Source organism: Silurus meridionalis, chromosome 6, assembly GCF_014805685.1.
Source record: "Silurus meridionalis isolate SWU-2019-XX chromosome 6, ASM1480568v1, whole genome shotgun sequence".
Classification (NCBI taxonomy): domain Eukaryota; kingdom Metazoa; phylum Chordata; class Actinopteri; order Siluriformes; family Siluridae; genus Silurus; species Silurus meridionalis.
In genome coordinates, this window is record NC_060889.1 from 11,917,117 (window position 1) to 11,937,834 (window position 20,718).

The 20,718-nt window shown below is 38.0% G+C and overlaps 1 protein-coding gene across 1 annotated transcript; it reads right to left on the minus strand.

The window, feature by feature from the left end:
- Positions 1–5,651: 5,651 nt before the first annotated feature.
- Positions 5,652–20,718, minus strand: arsj (arylsulfatase family, member J). The gene is made up of 2 exons (XM_046850735.1): positions 20,241–20,718; positions 5,652–7,602 (listed from the first exon to the last, which is right to left on the minus strand). The coding sequence occupies exons 1-2, from the start codon at positions 20,531–20,533 to the stop codon at positions 6,195–6,197; spliced, it is 1,701 nt and encodes a 566-aa protein (XP_046706691.1). The 5' UTR covers positions 20,534–20,718; the 3' UTR covers positions 5,652–6,194.

Below are 20,718 nucleotides of genomic sequence, written 5' to 3' on the forward strand. Positions count from 1 at the left end.
TCTCTGCTAGCCTAAACTGACTTACGTTTTAATATATTTTTGTCTGTGAATATGTATTCAATTATTCCCAACAGTCTTCATTTCATAGCTTTTGTATCGGTTGTGCTGCTTCTAGGCCCAGTGCAACCAAGTGAATATTTAGGTTTAAGTTTCTATCCATTTACATTTCAGCCATCACATTATGTGTTGCCGGGGTCAAAGGAATCTGCAAAGAGGTCTTCACAATCAGCAGTGCTGGAGCCAGTTGCATAAAGTTTGTTGCTTTAATCAAACAGAATTCGAGTTGGCCAAACCAGGGACATCTAGGGGGCATTGTCAGAGCTAGCAAACCACATCTGTCGCATACTGCATAAGCTCAAATATATTTGTGTAGATTATATTTAAACTGTTTGTTTATTCCACATTGGCCAACAAAGGGAAATACATTTATTGGCAGATACATATTTACAAGGACATTTACGAGATAGACTTTTTAAGAAAAGCTGGGCATCATGAGAGAAGGCCAGATTTTAAACTTTTCAGCTTTTACCTGGACCATTTATACTTTTGCATTTTCATTCCCATAAAATGTGCACAAAAACAAACAATTTGCCTTCATTTCAAATCTTCAGGAAACTGTAACAGATGGAGAAATTGCAAAAAATGCTCAGAAAACCCGATGTAATCTTGTAAGGGTAATATTGATGCTTCTGTTAGAGTTAATGCATCATCTAAAATGCATCAATTATTGTGTAAAAGTATAAATGGTCCAGGTAAAAGCTGAAAAGGTAAAAATCTGGCCTTTATATATTTTATATTTTACATAGTTTATTGTTTTTATTTATCTGCCTTCTTACCCCCCCAATCCTATTCCCTCATTCCGGACAATCGTACAAAGCATTTCACTGCATGTCGTTCTCTGTATGTATGTGTATGTGACAAATAAAATTTGATTTGATTTGATTTGTGTAAAATAATGTATATATTTTTTTCTTTTTTCTTTTTAAGATTAAGCACGTTTCTGAGAAACGTAAGAAGTGAAACATTCAGTAAAAAGAGTTTAGAAATTGGGTGAGGCTTTTAATATCATTTAGCTGTTCAAGAAACCACTCAGACTGTTTAGACTTGTGTATCTTGTAAGGAGTGGCAGTGGTGTTTCCAGTGGCAACAAGACCTTGTGAAATAGGCTTATGTTTCATTAGCAAAAATACAGAGCAGGCAAACCTAATAAATCTGAATTCCTTGTATAACGCTTGGTGCCACATACTGTGGGTCAAACCCAGCTGTTGGTTTTCCATCATGTGATTCCATCATGATGTGTCATCATGAATTTTATGTCATTTTATGTTACTCCACCTTTTCTCATGCCTTGAATCCAAGTGATTATGAAGCATTTGACAGAGGTGCTGATTCAGTACTGCACTAATTGCTAAAGCCAATTAACTTTTCTGTCAGCAAGCATCAATTTGTCTGTAGTAGTATGAGTAGTAGTAGTAATAGTGGAAGTAGTATATTATATGTGTCAGAACATCTTAAAAACAACACAATCTGTCTGATAATGTGTGGAATAAAAAAAAATCATACATCCTAATATAATTGTTTTACATTTGATATCTTAATGTGCATATATTAGAAAATTAGAATATATAACTAATAGAGGGCTCATATGGAAATTAAATTAATATGTACATACATTTTAATTTTATTTTAAGATAAAATAACTTTGAACAGATGGAGATTAAGTAATGATGTTGAATACCTACCAGAACCACTTACACTAGTTACTCTAAGTGATTTACCTCATAGGAGATGGCCAGGTTTTGATTTGCCTCAAGGCAAAAGTACCTCGTGAATTTTCCTGTGGAAAATATTTTCCGTGTGTTTTTGGCTGTAAATTTGCATTTGGATGTGATGCTGGATTGAATCTTTCAGTGTCAATCTTGGAGCTTTCTATTTTAATGTTTTAATTAAAGAAAAAGCCGTGCAGTATGGTTCCTGGAGGGGTAATGTTTCTTTTTTTGTTTATTTGGGGTGGGGGTGAACATGGGGAAGTCTCATGAAAGTGACAACTGAATCTTGAACCAATTCCCTTTAGAATTTCTTTAAAGTCGTTTGTTTTATTTTTCATTGTGTTAATGCATCTGAAATGTCACGCTTGGTGATGAATAGTTCTTAAACAAGCCCATAAAAATTCTTTCTAGTTAGGTTTGTAAAATGCTGGCATGGCTTTTCCTGAGTAATCAGGATTACAATTCTTCTGAGCGAGCTTGTTAATAGATACAGTTCTACAACAGGAACATTACATCATTCCACATGTATTCTGCAACCAACACCCACATTTGTCATTAATATTTTCCCTCTGAAACGAATCTGGCTTTTTCAAATGGATGATAAATGTGTGCTAACCCTCAGTTCATGAGGTTGAGCTGTCATCCAGAAACCACAAAAGCTTTACAGCTTTGTACATCTTTTGCACCTGAATGGGAGGTCTTGTAGAATAGCTCAACATGAGTAATGCCTGCATGCAGACTTAATGTGTATATTTAATAAGTTGGGGAAGGCATACTCCAATATTTAGAGTTGGAACAGTATAAAAAATTCATAGCACTTACAATTGTGCAAAACAATATCAGAATATGAGGCTATTCCATGAAGAGGTGGCATTAAATAACCTTACATAACAATAAAACAACAGTTCAAGTACTTTATTGGCAAATTATTTTTATTATTATTATTATATCATTAAAGCTGACTATATTTTTTTTATACAGAAACACTGCGCCTCTCTACTACAAGTCAAGTCATGTCAAGTTTATTTCTTTGGCGCTTTTCACACCAGACATTGTCTCAAAGAAGCTTTACAGAAATCAACAGTTAAGGTGAATGGTGTGTATTTATTCATGATGAGCAGCCATGGTGACTGTGGCAAGGAAAAACTCCCTTAGATGTTATGAGGAAGAAACCTTGAGAGGAACCAGACTCTAAAAGGGAACCCCTTCCTCATTTGGGTGACATCAAGAGTGTGATTATAAATCTTTAAAACAATATAGTACACTGGAAAGTGAGAAATAACATGAGCACTGGAATGTAAGATTATAAGTAATGTTCTTTCTACAGTCTTGTACAGTCATTTGTGGTAATAAAACTAGGAGCTACTGAGCAACTCATAAAACAGCTTCTCCATGCCAGAGCCTTTAAACACTTCAGGAGGTCCAGTGTCAAAACTCCACACATGAAGTGCGATCCAATTGGCACTGGTACTTCTCTAGATGGTATGGGATGTTTGCGAGTTCGGCATCTACTTCTTTAAAGGTCCATAATCTTCATGAGGTGGGACGTGACTGGGGCTGGAGCAACCTCAGGATGCCTCGGGATGGGGAGAGAAAGAGAAGCAGTGGAGAGGAATTAGCATAGCTGCTGTTCACGATATTAACAGCACAAGTTGATAATGTGCATGTAATCAGATGTACTGGAGCACAAGGTTATGATATGTGATGTGTGTTATGTGTAGGCTTTGCTAAAAAGATACGTTTTTTAATCTGCACTTAAACTGGGTGAGTGTGTCTGAGCCCCGAACACTGCAGGAAGACTATTCCAAAGTTTAGGAGCTAAATGTGAGAATGTTTTACCACCTTTAGGGGACTTTGCTATTCTAGGAACTACTAGAAGTCTGGAGTTTTGAGATCTCAGGGAGCGTGACGGATTGTAGCATGTTAGAAGACTGGAAAGATAATTTGGAGCTAAACCATTTAGTGTTAAGTAAGAAGCAGTAGTTTGTACAGTTTCTACAGCCCATCTGTCCACCTGGGAGGATGAAGGCTAACGCACACAATGTTTTAGGGCAACTAAACACAAACAGAAGACAGAGATTCAAGTCATTTCTGTTTACTAGCCATAAGAGTGATTCTTGCACAACTTCTAAAAAACACTTTGTTGAAGAGCGTTGGCTTTACCTACATATAGTGACTATTGAGATCATTATAGATCATGTTTAAAGATAATTATTTATTTTTTGTGTAAAATTTTGGTGTAAATATTGTATAAATAACTGAACTTGCATTATTGATGTACTATATAGATTGTTTTCTCATGGCACAGGAATATCTGTATATCTGTAATTTGTAAACTAAGTTTTACTCAAAAAATTAGTTTTAGCAGTTGTAGCAATGTTTGTCATGCTGATGACCTTAAAACTACAACTTTTTTCAGTGGTCAGACCAAACAAAATTTATTTACTAGGCTGATAAGCCAATTGACTGAAGGATGAGAAAAGCGTGCACTCACCTCTGACTTCTGCTTTGCAATATTTTAATCTTAGTGAATTTTGCTCTTTGCCTGCTAGGATTTTTTTTCTTGTAACCTCTGCAAGAGTCTACAGACATTCAGAAACTCAGTGGTGAACAATAATGAAGTAAATGTGATTTGTTACTGTACTTAATAAGCTTTTTTTGCGTATCTGTACTTTACTAAATTTCAATTTCAGGAGACTTTAACTTGACTACATTTCAAAATCAACTTAACTGGTAATGCACTGGTAAAGAACTGGTAAAGGAACTTGTATTGATTGCTCTTGGTGGTATCTACTTAACATAAACATACAGTTCAGCATCAGTTCAACAGCAAGCAGAACATTTTGAGAAGAATAAATGATGGAAGAAACTCCTGACTTTAACTAGCCACTACACCCGTAGCCTTATTTGGACGATTTTTTAAAATATATAGTAGAAAAGAAGGTTTTGGGCTCATGATAATTGTAATAGCTATCAAAAAGTCTTTGACTCATTAATATCATTCTATTAATACTGTAGATTGGTGTGCTAAGAGTAACATTAGAGTCTTTTCACATAAACTGAGTTGATTAAGCAAGAAAGAGTCTTGTGATGAAAATGATAAGAGAAACATTATAGCCATAATAAATCATAGTATTTGGATACTTAAGTAAATTTGAAGGCAAACAATTGTGTATTTTTACTCAAGTGAAAGTTCAAAAGGGGGACCTTTTATTTTTACTGGCATAATATTTTACCTACTGTATCTCTACTTTAACTCAAGTACATGTTTTGTGTACTTTATCCACCTTAGCAAAAATTTCAGAGGTCTAAAAACAGAATAGTACCTGAAAGTAAAATAATACAAATACTTCTGGCGTTCTCTTTTAGCAACCAAAGTCACAGTGTACCTGCTCACAAAAGTCAGAGTATAAATAATGGTAACCTTCAGGATGAATTACATGACTAATGTAACCAGGCAGCAACTTGATATTTATTATTAAGTTGTAGGATTAAAATGTGCTAGGCAAATAGTGGTAAAGTGGTAGTAAAGTGTCCCATAAGCTTAAGTAAATAATATTATTGAAATGTTAATAAAAATTAGTTTTAACTGGATACATTTACTATATCTGAAAGGAAACATATGTTGATAGATAAAGGGCAATCAGAAATGTATAAAACTAATGTTGTTAGAAATTATTATGTTATTAGTAGTTGTGGGGCTGCAATGAAACGTCAGAATGTCAGAATTCATTTTAAGGAATAGTAATATTTCCTGTGCAAGTAGACCCAAGACAATCCATTTATACCGCAAAGCATGATAAACATTTTTAATGGTAAAGTATCACATCCCTAAATATAAGGAGGAGGGACAGCACGCTAGACGGAAGGAAAGATTTCTACTTTACATTTTTTTGTTTTATTGCTTTACATTCAAATGGTACTGGACCACACAATACAAAAGAGCAAATGAAAGACAAAGACAGTACTGGAAAATTCTAAATGTGTGTGAAACATCAAGTGTATTCGACCATAACATTTTTATAAGTTAAACTTTTTATTAAAGCTTCACTTGGTTTTGATTCTGGAACTAAACTGTGTCTGCTCAGGCATGGAACACAATATTCTTCTATTTCTTTTGAACATATTATTAGTCCTAAAAGTCATAAAACGATATGATGGCAACAAAATCATGCAATAAAATGCTAAAAATAAATATAGATATTGCTCTAAGTAACAATTCTAAGCTGGAGGAACAACAGTGTTTAAGTAAGTTTCTTCATGAGAATCAGATGCCTAACCACTGATTCCTTTTGCTTACATCTAAAACAACTAACTAGAGGTAAAGTGATCTAAATATAAAACTCTGTCAGTGAAAAATCATGTGAGCAGAATGATCCTGCCCATCAGTCCCTGAGTACTGGAGTCTTTAAAGGTAAAAACAAGTCACTGCAAATGGAGCACCGAGAAGTTGTCAGATTTCCTTTTCCACTTCCGTTTATGTTTAGCTTTTTTCTCTTTTTTAATTTTCCGTACATTATTGGAAAGAATGCTATTATTTTCGTTGTCCTGTTCATCAAGATCAGAGTACCAAGGTCCCCAGACCCCTCCGTTGTACTGCGGATTGGACCGATAGTCCTTAGGTGGGTAGCGGCATGGCACGGCTGTCTTGTTGTATTGCATAAGTCTAAGAAGCATCTTTTTTACTATGTGTGGGTAGCGTCTCGACAGATCCACACGCTCGAAAGGGTCAGCAGTGATGTTAAAGAGCCAAATTGTCTTGCCTCGATCCCAGCGCACGCGCTCACTGTGCAAGCGGTTGCTCAACATCCGGTTGGAAAAGGTTTGTGGTGGAACCCAGTCGCTGTAGCCTGGCATACCTGTCAGGAGTTTCCAGTCACCAACACGGAGTGCTGCCTGGACCGCTGTGTTCCAGATTCCGTATCCAGCCTTCCAGGAGCCATTTTTCGCTTTGGCATAGATAGGGTCTATGTTGTGAAGAATGTCATGACGTGGAGAGGGAAGCCCTTCACTGATCGACTCCCAGACATCATAGCCATCCAGATTTTGATTCTCATCAAGTGTACCTTCACCGAGTGTTACCAGGGTTGGGTACCAGTCAGTAATGTGGATTAGGGCTTTACATGTACCTCTTTTTACAAGTAAGGGGCTGTGCACAAACCCCACTGCCCGTATACCACCCTCCCAATAGGTCCCCTTACTACCTCTTAGTGGCCAGTTACTGCCACCTACCATAGGTTGACCCCCATTGTCAGAAGAGTACACCAAGACCATGTTGTCATAGTAGCCATAGCGTTTGAGTGCACGAGTTAAGTTGCGCATAGCCTCATCCAAGCAGCTGACCATGGCTGCGTACTTGCGTCGTTGCAGATTTGGGATGGATTTATAGCGCTCGAGGTAGCGAGCGGGAACCTGCAGTGGCGAGTGCACTGCCTGGTATGCCAAATACAAGAAAATAGGTTGTCTGGGGTTGTGTGATGCAAGAATACGTACAGCCTTTTGAGTATACATGTGCGTGGAATAGATGCCTCGGTCTTGCTCCCATGCAGCTTCTTCACCCTCGTGCAGGTCAAAGCCACACATTCCAGGGCTATCACACTTGTAGTGGCTGTAGTAGTCACCACTCCCTAGAAGGGAGCCGAAAAAGGTGTCAAAGCCACGCTGTGTAGGCATGCAGCTACGCTTGTAGAAACCGAGGTGCCACTTGCCAACCATGTGCGTGGCGTATCCTGCATTCTTGAGCTTTTGAGGCAGCGTGACGTTATTTAATGGGAGGCAGTTGGGTTGGGTGGGGCGGATTATTGAGTGTTGGAGCCCAGTGTGGATTTGATACCTATGGTAGAAACAAATATACTCAAATTATATTCAAAATTCAAAATTTTGTAATTCAAGAATAATGATGATTTTAAGATTAACTTCCACAAGTACTGCTTTACTTTAACAATACAGTAAAATCTGCACAAATCTATACCAGTCATATCTAGGCATCTATGATTAATGGGTAGAATCTGAAAAGCTGCAGACATAGCACACATATCATTCATATCAAGACAACAGGTGGTATTTCTTGAAATTCCATGTTTTTTTTTTTTATTGAGTAAGCTCATCTTTTAAAGTATCTTCATTTATTGTTTTTTCTGAAAGTAGTAGCTGTGTTTGTGCATTGCCTGATGTTTGATGCATTCCTCAGTTACTAAGAAGACAAAATACTAAGATGAATACCATAAACAAACAAAACAAAATACACACAGACAATTTTATGATCTTAAATAAAACTTTGGAGTCTAGTATGTGTAAATAAATAAAGATTTTATCTGGTGAATGACAGGTATATGGCCGACGTCAGACAGGAGTCTCTGTGTACTATGATGTTTGTGGATGATATTGTGATTTGTGGTGAGAGTAGGGAGCAGGTTGAGAAGAGCCTGGAAAAGTGAAGGTATGTGCTGTAGAAAAGACAGTAGGAGTTATACAGAGTTCATGTGTGCGAATGAGAGGGAGGGCAGTGGAGAAAAGAGTGTAGGCAGGGTGGAGTGGGTGGAGAAGAGTAATAGGAGTGATTTGTGATAGAAGAGTATCTGCAAGAGTGAAAGGGAAAGTTTATAGGACTGTGGTGAGACCTGCGATGTTGTATGGGACATTGACATTGAGTAAAAGACAGGAGGTGGAGCTGGAGGTAGCAGAGCTGAAGATGTTTAGGTTTTTGTTTGGAGTGACGAGGATGGACAGGATTAGAAATGAGCTTATTAGCGGGACAGCAAATGTAGGACGTTTCAGAGACAAAGTGAGAGAGGCACGATTGAGATGGTTTGGACATGTGCAGAGGAGGGACATGGGGTATATCGGTAGGAGAATGCTGAGGATGGAGCTGCCAAGAAAAGAGGAGGTTTATAAGGAAGGCCAAGAAGGAGGTTTATGGATGTGGTGAGGGAAGACATGCAGATAGTTGGTTTGAAAGAGGCAGATGTAGATGACAGAGTAGTGTGGAGACGGATGATTCGCTGTGGCGACCCCTAACGGGAGCAGCCAAAAAAAAGAAAAAAGAAGAAGAAAGAAATAAAGATTTTCTCTATTAAATCGCTGGGTATTTTAATAAGTAACAAGTATTGCTAACTTCTAATGACTTCTGAACAAGTTGACAGATCACTCACAGACTCACAGACTCACATCACAGTCAACCAATTTTCACAGCATACTGTATGTTCCTAGATTTTAGTACATTAAAGGTAGCGCAGTTCCAGGAAGAGCAGCTAAATCCAAGCTGAAACAACAGCAGGACAGAAAATGTCAAAGCAGTTATGATTTGTCTACCAGAAATCAGCAGTAACAAGGTTACAAAATACAAGTTTTATAATAAGCTTCAATATACTGTAAGAACATATCATAAGTCAGTTAACTTAATTTCAGCTAAATGCTATAAAATAAATGTTGCCTTTTGAATGTCAACAATTAAATCATACCAAACACACATTAGACAAATGTGAATCTGTCTACATTTACCAAAGTAATCTTACGTAATTTAACACTTTGCCTAAATTAGGAAATGTCACTAAGAATTTCAAGGCAAATATAACAACCTTTATAGTAAAATACCAAGCCAACAGCTGTAACCTTCCTACATTAAGTCCCTCATAAAATCTAAATACATTTGCTAAAACAATGTTCTAATAACGACATGTTAAAATTAATGATCAGTAATTAATATGCATTGTTTTCTTCTAGCCTTCATTGTTTCTAGCCTGGGGTTTGGGTATTACTTTATCATGTAGTTAAAAAAAAAACATAATAATGTAATTATTTAACATAAAGCTGGCAAACACTCTCAAAATTACCTCAACAATTTTTACTGTTTTTCTCTTTGGAAAACACAGAAAAGAGAATTATTAGTGCCTCTTGTCGGCCTTTCTGAGTCCCCAGACAACCAGGCTCCATCATTTTTTTTCTCCTTTCCATTCATCTCTGTCATCTATCCCTCTCTACATCACCGCCTCGCCCTGTCTGTCAGTGCCCAATGAACAGGCATCCTCTCATCAGGTAGGGAGTGGAATAAGAGCTTTAGTTGTTCTCGCAGGGTTTGTGGCAACATGCAGAGTGAGGAACAACATGGAAATATTGGCATGAATTCACAATCTACTAGTTTCTAGTTTGGTGAACACAAACAGTAATTATAACACACATGTTGCTGAGGAGAAATGAAAGGGGTTTCAAGGGGTGTTTACAAAGGACATGTTGGACACAGATATGAATCATTCTTAATGCACCATTTAAACTGAAATTAAACTGCATGATGTTGTCCAGACAGTCTTCAGTTCTCCAGGTCAGGGTTATGGTGGAGCGTAAATCCCTATCCCGGAAATACCGAACACAAGACGGGAATACTCCCTGGTCACTAAAACAGCACAACACACACACACACACACACACACAGACAACCTGAAATAAACCCATGCAGACACAAAAAGTACCTGCAAAACTCAGACTGTACCCTAAGCTCAGAATTGACCCAGACTCTGGAGCTGTAAAACAAAACTTTGCCAAGTAAAACACTTAAACTACATCGCTGAAAGACACAAGACCCCTGTAGTAATTTCTTCCTTTGAGTATATTAGGGAAACATTTAAAAATAAAGATATCTTTGTTTTAATAAACTACTGCCAAAGTACAGTTGTTTCAACAGATTGTTGCAGGACATTCCGACCATTTTAACCCCTGTTAATTATTCTGTACTACATAGGATATTCAAAAGAACTGATCTCACCATTCACGGTGTACTAGTTATTGAATGAAGTAGATGTGATTCGAGTTGCTCCCACACTGCTACCGACAACCCTTAACCCCATCACATGGGATAACACGATCTCTTGTAAATATACAGCACGTCCTACAACAGCGAGCTAGAAAATAAAAAGCATTTTTTCTACTTCAAAAAAATGGAGGTACAATAATAATATATACAGGTATAATAAGGTTAAATGTAATGTGTTTAAGTTTGTTCGAATGCTACTTAAAAGACCATTTAAGGCCTAGCATGATGCATTTGTGAATTAAACATTTTACATTTCCGACTTGTGCAGTTAAAGCAACTTCTATTTGATTCTGTTTGTTCCTGTTCGATTTTCTCTTATCTATACCTCTGTGTGTTTGCTCAACAGCAGGTCGGTAACATTCAGCTCGGTTTAATCCCTTAAAGTTTCCAAGGTATTTCTTTTAGTGCATTTTTTTTTTCTTTTATTCGATTCCTACTATGAATTATTCAACTACAGTCAAAACTAAAAGGAAAAGTATGTAATGAGAAGAGGAATGAAAGACTAGACACGCATGGCCGTCGGTTTGCTGCTTGACGTTAGATAGAAAATCAACCTAAAATGCTTAAAATCTGTGATCAATTTATTGAGAATTTGAAACAAAATAATAAATATCCTGCAAATGTTTTTTTATTTGATGTGTTTTCTTAGAGCTGTGCAAAGTATGGATGTGTCAAGACACAAGAAACGGGTTGCTGTTCTTTTACTGTAGAAACATCTCTCTCTCTCTCTCTCACACACACACACACACACACACACACACACACACACCACAGCTGTGCTGGCTTCCATCCCATGGTTTAGTTAATTTATAGATTCCCTATGTCTTGCGCTTTGGAGAGAATCAAAAATATTTGGGAGTAGTACATGGTGGAGCTGTACATCTAATATCTAATATACTATAAATTCTACACTGTAAATATTATATTACTGCAAACACAAACTGATCATACACTTTCTAATAACAGTTATAATGTATCTTAGGCCCTGTACTGTATACTTATGAGCTAATACAGAAAACTAGACATACTGAGAGACATGGCATTAAAAAGTGCACGTCTGTGACTGCATGTACTGTAGTTGTATCCAAAGATGTTTTTACACTCAGTTAGAAAAACACGTCCTCACACTGGATGTGTTTAAACTTGGGCTGTTTTATTAGAAATCCTGCCAACACACTTGGCTGGTTTTCTTTTTGGCTCTAAACTGTCCATACAGTAAGCCTGTACAACATCAACTCACACTGAAATTGTATGGGTAGGGGTAATGGTAATGCAAGATATGCAGATTTTGAACAGGCTGTGAGACACTTTGCAATAAAGGAGCTTAAATTGCACAATCATAAAGAAGGACTTGCTCATTTTGTTACCTATTTCAGTTTTTCTTATCATTGTGTACTCATTGACAACGTATTTAATTTGCTTTCTTTTTTTCTCTAATTCATTCATAATGTAGCTTTGCTTCAACATGAAAAAAGTCATTATATTAGTATAAACAAAGTGGATAATGAATAAAGGGTGCAAGTTATCCTATGGTCCATTCAATTGAATGGACATCATGCATAAAGGCAAATCTCTGTCTGTAAAATAGCCTCCTACTAACAATGCATTTCAGAGCAATTAAAAAAAAAACAGGCTAGGAGAACAATAGAACTGTCTGTAGTCTTTGGGAACAGGATTATGTTGAGGCACACATCTGGAGGAAGGAGTCAAAAATGTATACAACATTTGGAGATCTGGAAGAACACAGTGGCTTTCTATAATCTCAGGGGTATATACATCCTTAGTCCTTGCCCTTCCTGCAATTTCGAAGACTGTTCAAAAAAGTGGGTGGTCTCATGTATATGTGAGAACAGAAGTTACGGTTTGTGGCAAATGTAGAGATGCAACATTAACAACACTTACACATATCAGCATATTTCTATCATATATGTTTTAAATTAAAAGATGAGAATTCTTTTTTTTAAGAATTAGTCATAGGTACTCTTCATTCTATGTGGATGTTTTTCAGGAGCAAAAACAGGCAGCCTGCTGAGTTGGAGGAAAGGAAAATCCCATGTTGCTCAAAGGTACCCAAGACCTCAGAAAGGGGCAACGGATCACTGTGTAATAAAACACAAAGCCGAGATAAATTCGGCACAACTCGAATGTACTCGAGTGTGGACTTGGCCATCTCTAAAAAGAATTATGATGTAGTGACACTCTTTATCCAAACTAATTAAGATTAAGGGGTTCTGTGAGAAGACTGCTTAATCCAAACTTCATATACAAAAGATCATTCGTCTTCTTTTACAATTTCACCCTGTTCTGGGATCCTGTGGATGCAGAACTTGTCCTAGGAATACTAGTGCAAAGGTGGGAATATGTGCTAGAAGGAAAGGTGGTCCAATGAATACACATTCATATCCAGAGGCAATTTATCTTTATCTAAAGCATGTTCCTGGGATGTACATAAGGAGAACATGCACAGAATACCCACAAAGCCAATAATTCAAGATCAGATCAAGCCAGGAAGCCTAGTGCTGTAAGACAACACTACTTGATGCAAAATATATGAAAAATATTATATTAATAAACCTACAAACTACGTTCAAATTGAATGAATCGAATAACAGTGATATAGCTAGGCTTGGAAGACAAACAAAATCCACTAAGTGTTTTGTTGGTGAAGTACAGAAATAGTGTGACTGGCTCCCTTTTAATTTGAGTTTTTATGTACTAGAAACATAGTGTTTAAGTATATGTTTCTTATCAAAAAAATCCAATATACAATCATTTACCATTTTACCCTTTTTAAAAAAAAAAATCCAAATCTGCTTTTTTTATAGCATTGTCTTTTCACAAACGCAAACAAGAAACCATATAACTAACTAAATAAATAATTGTAAAAGATGGTAAAGGGGAATATGCTGATAGATGAAAAGGTGAATATGATGATAGCATCAAGTTAAGGTACAAACTAGAAATGGTTTAACGGAAGGAACTGATTTGTCCGTTAATAATTATGACAAAAACAGAACACTAAGGGTTAGGGATAGGGTTAGGGTCAGATAGGTGTAAGCAATTCGGGGTAGGCACATAATGTTCAATGTGTAAAAGGTTTCCGATTCATCTTTAATAATTAATTAGGATTGTCTTTCCAAGTTTTGAAGTTTTCTTGTAACTTTCTTCTAATACAGCATTATTATACAGAAATACAGCAAACCTATATCGCATGAATAAATAGGTTTTGATGCCATAAAGACGCTTGTAAAACTGAACAGGCCAGCAGCTACATGAGCCAACGAGTTATGCGCCATTAAGTTTAATTTACAATACCATAAATCTGCAAAAGAACCCTCTGGACTGTAAGGTCACTGACCAATACAGCTGTAGCAATATAGGTTCATTAGCTCAAGTTATGTCTTAATGTGTTTTGAAAAAGGACTAAAAATGGTGTGTGTGTGTGTGTTTGAGAAAGAGAAAGAAAGAAAAAACTGAGTTAAGGTAAAAATGAGTCAATTTTATAGTTCATCATTTTTTATGGACTTATAACTGTGGTCAGAGATGCCACAGAGAAGTGGACAACAATCCAAGAGTTTCAATTGCTAAAAGCTGCTGTCAAAGTACTGTCATTGCCTAAAATCACTTTGTCCCGCTAGCGTGTTGACGTAACCGCTGGAGCATACTTCCAGCCGATCACACACCCAGTAAAACCAAAACGCTCTCCTTGTATGCAATCAAAGTGATCCCCAGGACATATGTCTTTTGACCACCAAAGCAACTGGCTCTGAAAAAAATCTTACCCAATCTGTGCTAAAACCTCGGCCAGCCCTATGTTCTTTCTTACTAGTGTTCACCCTACATCTGGTCTAAATAAGCATATAAAACTCCGCTCTCCACTTAATCACATGCAGACCCTGACACAACAAAAACCGCTCTCTCAGTCTTTCCCTTACAACAAATGTCATTCAGTCACACCTTCTTTAAGCTTCTGAGTCTTCCTAACAGATCATTCAATCTTCCTGGGTACTGCTCGATAATCCTCAACGATTTTCTAACCCATGAAGAATGTGATCTAATGTACTACGATATTACTGCAAAGTTAAGTCATGCAAGACAGACATTTTGCTCTGCTTCGTGTATTGAATTCAACAAATGACTGAAGTATAGCAGAAACTGCGGAAATTGGAAACACATTGCATATTGTTGTTGTAAAGTCGATACCGTGCAATACAATACAATCACGTCATCATTTGAAGTGAGAAAAAATAAATTATTAGATCACTCTCGCTTGAAAGATTAAAAAAATATATATTTTAAATGTAGACTGGGCTTTGAAATGTCTTTGTATGTATGTTATTATGTAGCAATTATCTATTAATTACTAAAGGTGTTCATAGCACGGCTTATTTTGTGAGTGCAACTAAAAAAAAAATAATAATAATAATAATTTTGACCAAGTGATGACTAAATAAGACAGGAACACCTCCTATTCTTCCAGTAAAGTGGCTCAAACACTGTAGCATGTCAGCTACAATCCAAACACACATACACACTCCACCATTGTATCTGGGAGAATTTCTGGTATTCCTATTGAATTAATATTATTATTTTTTTAAACGCTTAGTTAAAAAAAACTTTAAATAAATATAATATACTATATGTCCAAAAGTATTTAAAAACCTGACCATCACATCCACATGTGCTTGTTGAAGTACATATGTGTTTGGATTTAGTCCCCCTTTGTGCCTATTGATGTTCAGGTTCATTCCAGAGGTGTTCAGTGGGGCTGGGGTCAGTGTTGTGTGCAGGCCACTCAAGTTCTTCCCAGCAAAGTTGTAAAACCATGTTTACATAAAGCTAACGTTGTGCACAGGGACATTATGCTAGGACATGTTTGGGGCTCTAAGTTCCAGTGAAAGGAAATTGTAATGCTACAACCCTGAAAGATATTCTAGACCATTTTTTTGTTTCAAACTACAATTTGGGGGAATGTCTAAATATGGGCATAATAGACAAGTATCCACTTATGGTGCTGCTAGCCATAAATCATATTAAAGTCTTAATAATGCAATCAATGAATAAAATAACTAACTTTTAAACAAGGATAAAATATTAATCGGATGAGATGAAGCTTACATTACTACATTTTCAACATATCAGAAATATTAGATAAAAACATATTTCTCAACCAACTGGATTTCATGAATCAAGCTGTTTCAAAATCAAATCAGATGAGAACCCCCTCTCTCAGCAATACCCCTATTAATAACATCTTTTATCACGGTTTAACCTTTATTTGTCTGCCATGGGAAGTGTGAAATTTGCTTCAACAGGAACTTTAGTAGGGCACTGCAGATGCTTTTTGGCCATTCTAGTTCTAATTAATCAACATTTAATCATCCTGTACATTAATCATCAAGAAGCTGATGAGAAAGATGTTTATTTGGGATTGAAATGACACACACTGCCTTTCAACGTGTTTTCCATTAGACAGGGTGAAAGACCCTCTTACGTATATCAGCATTTTTCAACATCTGCCATGTCCACAAGTACCAAACAAACTCTCTTTTTCATTTGTTTATTGCAGATGCTGAAACATTTCCACAATTCTTGATTTAAGGCTTAATGGAATAACGTAATTTTTCATAGCATCCAAGATTTCTTGTGTAATGCAATTCTGAGTTCCCTTTCAGGAACTCGAGCTGCGTCAACAACACTTTGGGAACGCTTCCGTGTTGTCAACGGTCTGAATCACGTTTGTAATCTGTCCAACGGAGAGGCGTCGGTGACGTCACGACCAAGAAGCTATGAAACAAGCAGTGGAGCCAATGCTAGCTTCTGTTTGCTCAGGAAGCGCTCTGTGTGTTTGTCCCCTTACAGGTTTTTGGTAAGTGGTAAATGTTAGAAAAAAATATAGAAAGAAATAAAAGCAAGCAATCGTTCTGACTGTGAACAAAAGCACAAATGTAGTAGGGCTAAATGAGTGCGGTTACAGGATGATGCCCCGGGATGAGACTCTGGCAGGCTATCTCTCCCCAGGTGTGGTATCGTCCCTCAAGGCCCTGGTACTGCCCACCAAGCCCATTCGTACAACCTCGGTTTTGGTGGCCAGGGCCTACGCCAGGGAGCAGGCTTTTTAACCCTGCCACATTCAGTGCCTTAGGGCACAACCAGCTCCAGCGAGTACCGCCCCAGTACCGTAGTGGACCTGAAGGGCTCGCTGCCTCTCAGGACGTCCATAGAGCTGCACCAGGGCATAGCTCTGGCTCTAGACACAAAAAAGCACCTTCCGGCACCGAGAGGTTCAGAAACAGATCCCCACAATGGATCCTGTGCGACGCTTTGGGTCAAAGTCCCGTGGGGTGATGGATCTGAGGACCGTCATCTTCAATAGGAGGCTTCGGCCAAGAAATCCTAAAACGGGATTGTCTGGGGATTTTGCAAGGAAGGGGCATTGTGCATCTTTATACAGAGCTCCCTCCATGAGCTAAATAGTGCTAATTCTCTGTGTGGTGCGAGGATCACCAGTTGGACCCAGTTTACTGCCCGACTGATTCAGTACTGATGTTCCTTAAGGAGTAGTTTGCCGCACGGTTGTCTCTCTTCCCTGAAAGGTTACGTGTCTGCCATCACGGCTTATTGTGCTCCGCTTGCTGAGCAGTCGCTGGGCAAAAACCCCTTGGTTACAGATTTTCTTACGCACCACCCGGAGGCTGAGACCCGGGACGCACCCCAGAGAGCCTGTGTGGGACTTGCCAGTTGTTTTGGAGGCCCTGTCTAAGCCTTCCTTCAAGCCCTGCCGGTGACGTCTCGCCTCTCCGTTGGACAGATTACACACGTGATTCAGACCGTGGACAATGCGGAAGCATTCCCAAAGTGTTGTTGATGCAATGTCTCTTTCCCTCAGGGAACCTGGGTTACATAAGTAACCTACAAATGTTTTTGTTTCAAACTTCTTTAAATGACATTCTACTATACTTTCACTTTGGGTTATCGTATCCCAGAACATTACCTGGCTACCTGCTGATATTGGTTGGCGCCTATATCAAACATAAAAGTAAATTAAAGTTAGCTCGTTGGTTCTTGATGGAAGGACCTCTTCAATATTCCTCAGCACAAAGCAAACCCAGCCACACAATAGCACCACTTATTCCAAATAACTTGTACCCTGCAGGCACTTTCTTTTATCTTAGAGGAGACTTCATTAAATTCACAAGAGCTTTCAACATGACCACTAGGCCCTCCTGCTTATTCTTTAGTTCTGGAGGATTGTGAAAGTGGAGCTTCTTTTTCATTACCTTCAAAGCAAAAGCCTGGCAAGTTTCCTGACCTGTGGAGGTCTTTAAAGAATTCACTCAACCATCCAATGTGATTTTTTTCCAAGTGTTTTTGAACTATCGAATCAGATGGGATCCAGTATTGATTAACTCTAGCGATCAACAGTATTTATTGTATGAAGAGATTTTTTTATGAAGGCTGCTCCATACAATTAAAGCTTAATAATAAATTGATTTTTTAAAGTTGTTGTTCAAAAAAGAAAATGTTTAAATGCTTTAAATGGTGTAGATTTCTGTAGGTTTATTTAACAGTTACGGAAAGAGTCATGGCTGTGTGGTCTTTCAGTGCATGTTCTCCCACATCCCTCATATATTTGCCCTCAAGATATAAAGTACTTCTTATCTATGTTACCTCTAACACCTATATAAAAACCGTTACATGTACAAATTCGATATTAGGCAATTTTAAGATATTTTAAGGTGCAAGACAGATAGCAGCAGTATGACAGTAGTAGAAAAAGACTTTTACACTTTTACATGTTACAGTCTTTTTCTACTACTGTCATACTGCTGCTATCTGTCTTGCACCTTAAAATATCTTAAAAATGCCTTTATACTCAGAACTTCAGTATGTTTATATATACTAGGATGTATATTTGCACCTTACACATTCACTTATATATGTCTATTTATTGCACAATCTGTTCTACATTGCACTGTCTGCTGATATTGCACTGACTGCCTATACAAACTTTCTATATTCCCTTGACAATGGAAACACTTGAGTGAGAAGAGAAACGGTACTTCATTTCTTTTGTATGTCTGCACATATGGTGGCATTAACAAACAAAAACCTTGACCCTTGAACCTATCTTATCTTTGTGGGTTTCCTTTGAGGTTCTCTGTTTTTCTCCCACCTCCTTAAAACATGCCCAGAGGTCAATTGGAGCAGACAAAAGAACGATAAATTGCCCCAGTTGTAAATGTGTGAATGTCAGTGCTGTGAAAGAGAGAGTGTGGTCCTGGCTCAAGTCGAGTGTTTTCGTATAGTCGTTAGACTTTCTGAAAAGAAATCTAAAAACTGTCTTTAGACTGAACAAATGGTTAAAAGTGTAAAGCTTTGTTCATTATTAAATTTCAAAATTTTGAATACTTGGCCAATGACTGTGATATGAGACTGCAGGCCATATTACACCACCCCCTGGTGGATTATTTCCCTACAACACTACAGCCTGTCATGTTTTATTCCTTACTTAATGAATGTATTTGACCTGAGGGCACGCAGGCTTGGAAATGTGTGCTGCAAAATGAGTTCGAAGGTGGGGTGATTTCCATTAAGATTTCCAGTGTTTTTCTATCATGTCTACTGCAATATCAGCACAGATTCTGGTGAAAGAATCTTAGTTGTCAGATTTAGCAAAATCAAGGGTTGTGAATTGGTTTTCTGTATGATTCATGCTGTGGCATATTGTGTAACTTTGCTCTGATGGCCACAATTGTTCTGTGCACAACTGTTCGGTGAGGTCAAAGAAGAGAAATCCTGAGCAAATGATATCCTGAATGCAGATGCAATCTGAAATTAGCCCATTGGGACAATATGAATGACAGCATTTTTGTGTCAAAGAACAAGATGTGTAGTATTCCCTATAGCTGATATGTAAAAAAAGATTTTCTCTTTTGCTTGTTATAATATAGTGTAGCTTTCAGTACTGTAATGAAAAATTGTGCATTTGCTTTAATATGTACACGCTTTAGTGCAGATTTAAATACTTTAGTTTAGAAATGATGTTTTTACTGTAATATATACGTTAGCGCAGATGTCAGTACTTAAGTTTAGAAATTAGGATTTTGCTGTAATATGCACATGCTTTAAAAATGTAGTGCTTTAGTTCAGAAATTGTGTCTTGGCTGTAATATATACATGCTTTAGTACAGATTTCAATACATTAGTCTATATATGATGTATTTGCTGTAATACCTACACATGCTACAGATTTCAGTGCTATAATATAATTCATGCCTTTGCTTTTATATATACATGCTTTAGTACAGATTTCAGTGATGTAGTTCAGAATTTGTCTTCACTGTAAATATGTTAATATACATGCATGGATGTATATTTTAGTAGTTATAGTGCAGCATCGATGACTTTATTGTAAAATGTAGACATTGAGGTGTAGATGCGTTGCAATCAAGAGATCTTAACTGTAAAAAGTGCACGCGGCATGCTTTATACAGATTTGTGGCAATAACTCATTGCCAGTAACTGCTGTGTACAGGTGCAGAAGTGCCCCAGTATCCATACAGATACTGTCATTATGCACAATGCAGCATGCAATGAACTTAAAAAACACAGCAGGTCAGGATGTCCGAGTTGACATTCCGGAGAGTGGATGCACTGCTCACCTGCCGGTCAAGAGCTGACTGCGGGATGGACTGCACAGCGGCTGCACGTAGTAGTTCTCCAGTTTGACTCCGTTCCCCGCGAGCCAATCCAGTGTCGGCGTTTTAATTTCGGACCCGTGATATCCCACGTCCCTGAAGCCCTGGTCGTCCACCATCACGAAAATGATGTGCGGCTGAGAGCCGGCCTTGTCCACTTCGTTGGAGCTCGCGCCAAAGTTCTGCGTCCATCTGCCGTAACCGGAGGCGGCCGCGCTGCAGAGGCAGAACCCGGCCAGAACCCCGAGCATTAACATGGCCGCCTCTTCAGCGCGCTTCGCCGCTCACACCATTCGCCTTCACTGCGAACCTCAAAGTGGCTCATGAAAGTCTACATACTGCTCTCTCTCTCTTACACACACACACGCGCCCGCGCGCGCGCACACATATGCACAGCTCGCTGGTTGCCTGCACTGAAGCCAATGTGCGCTCGTGTATATGT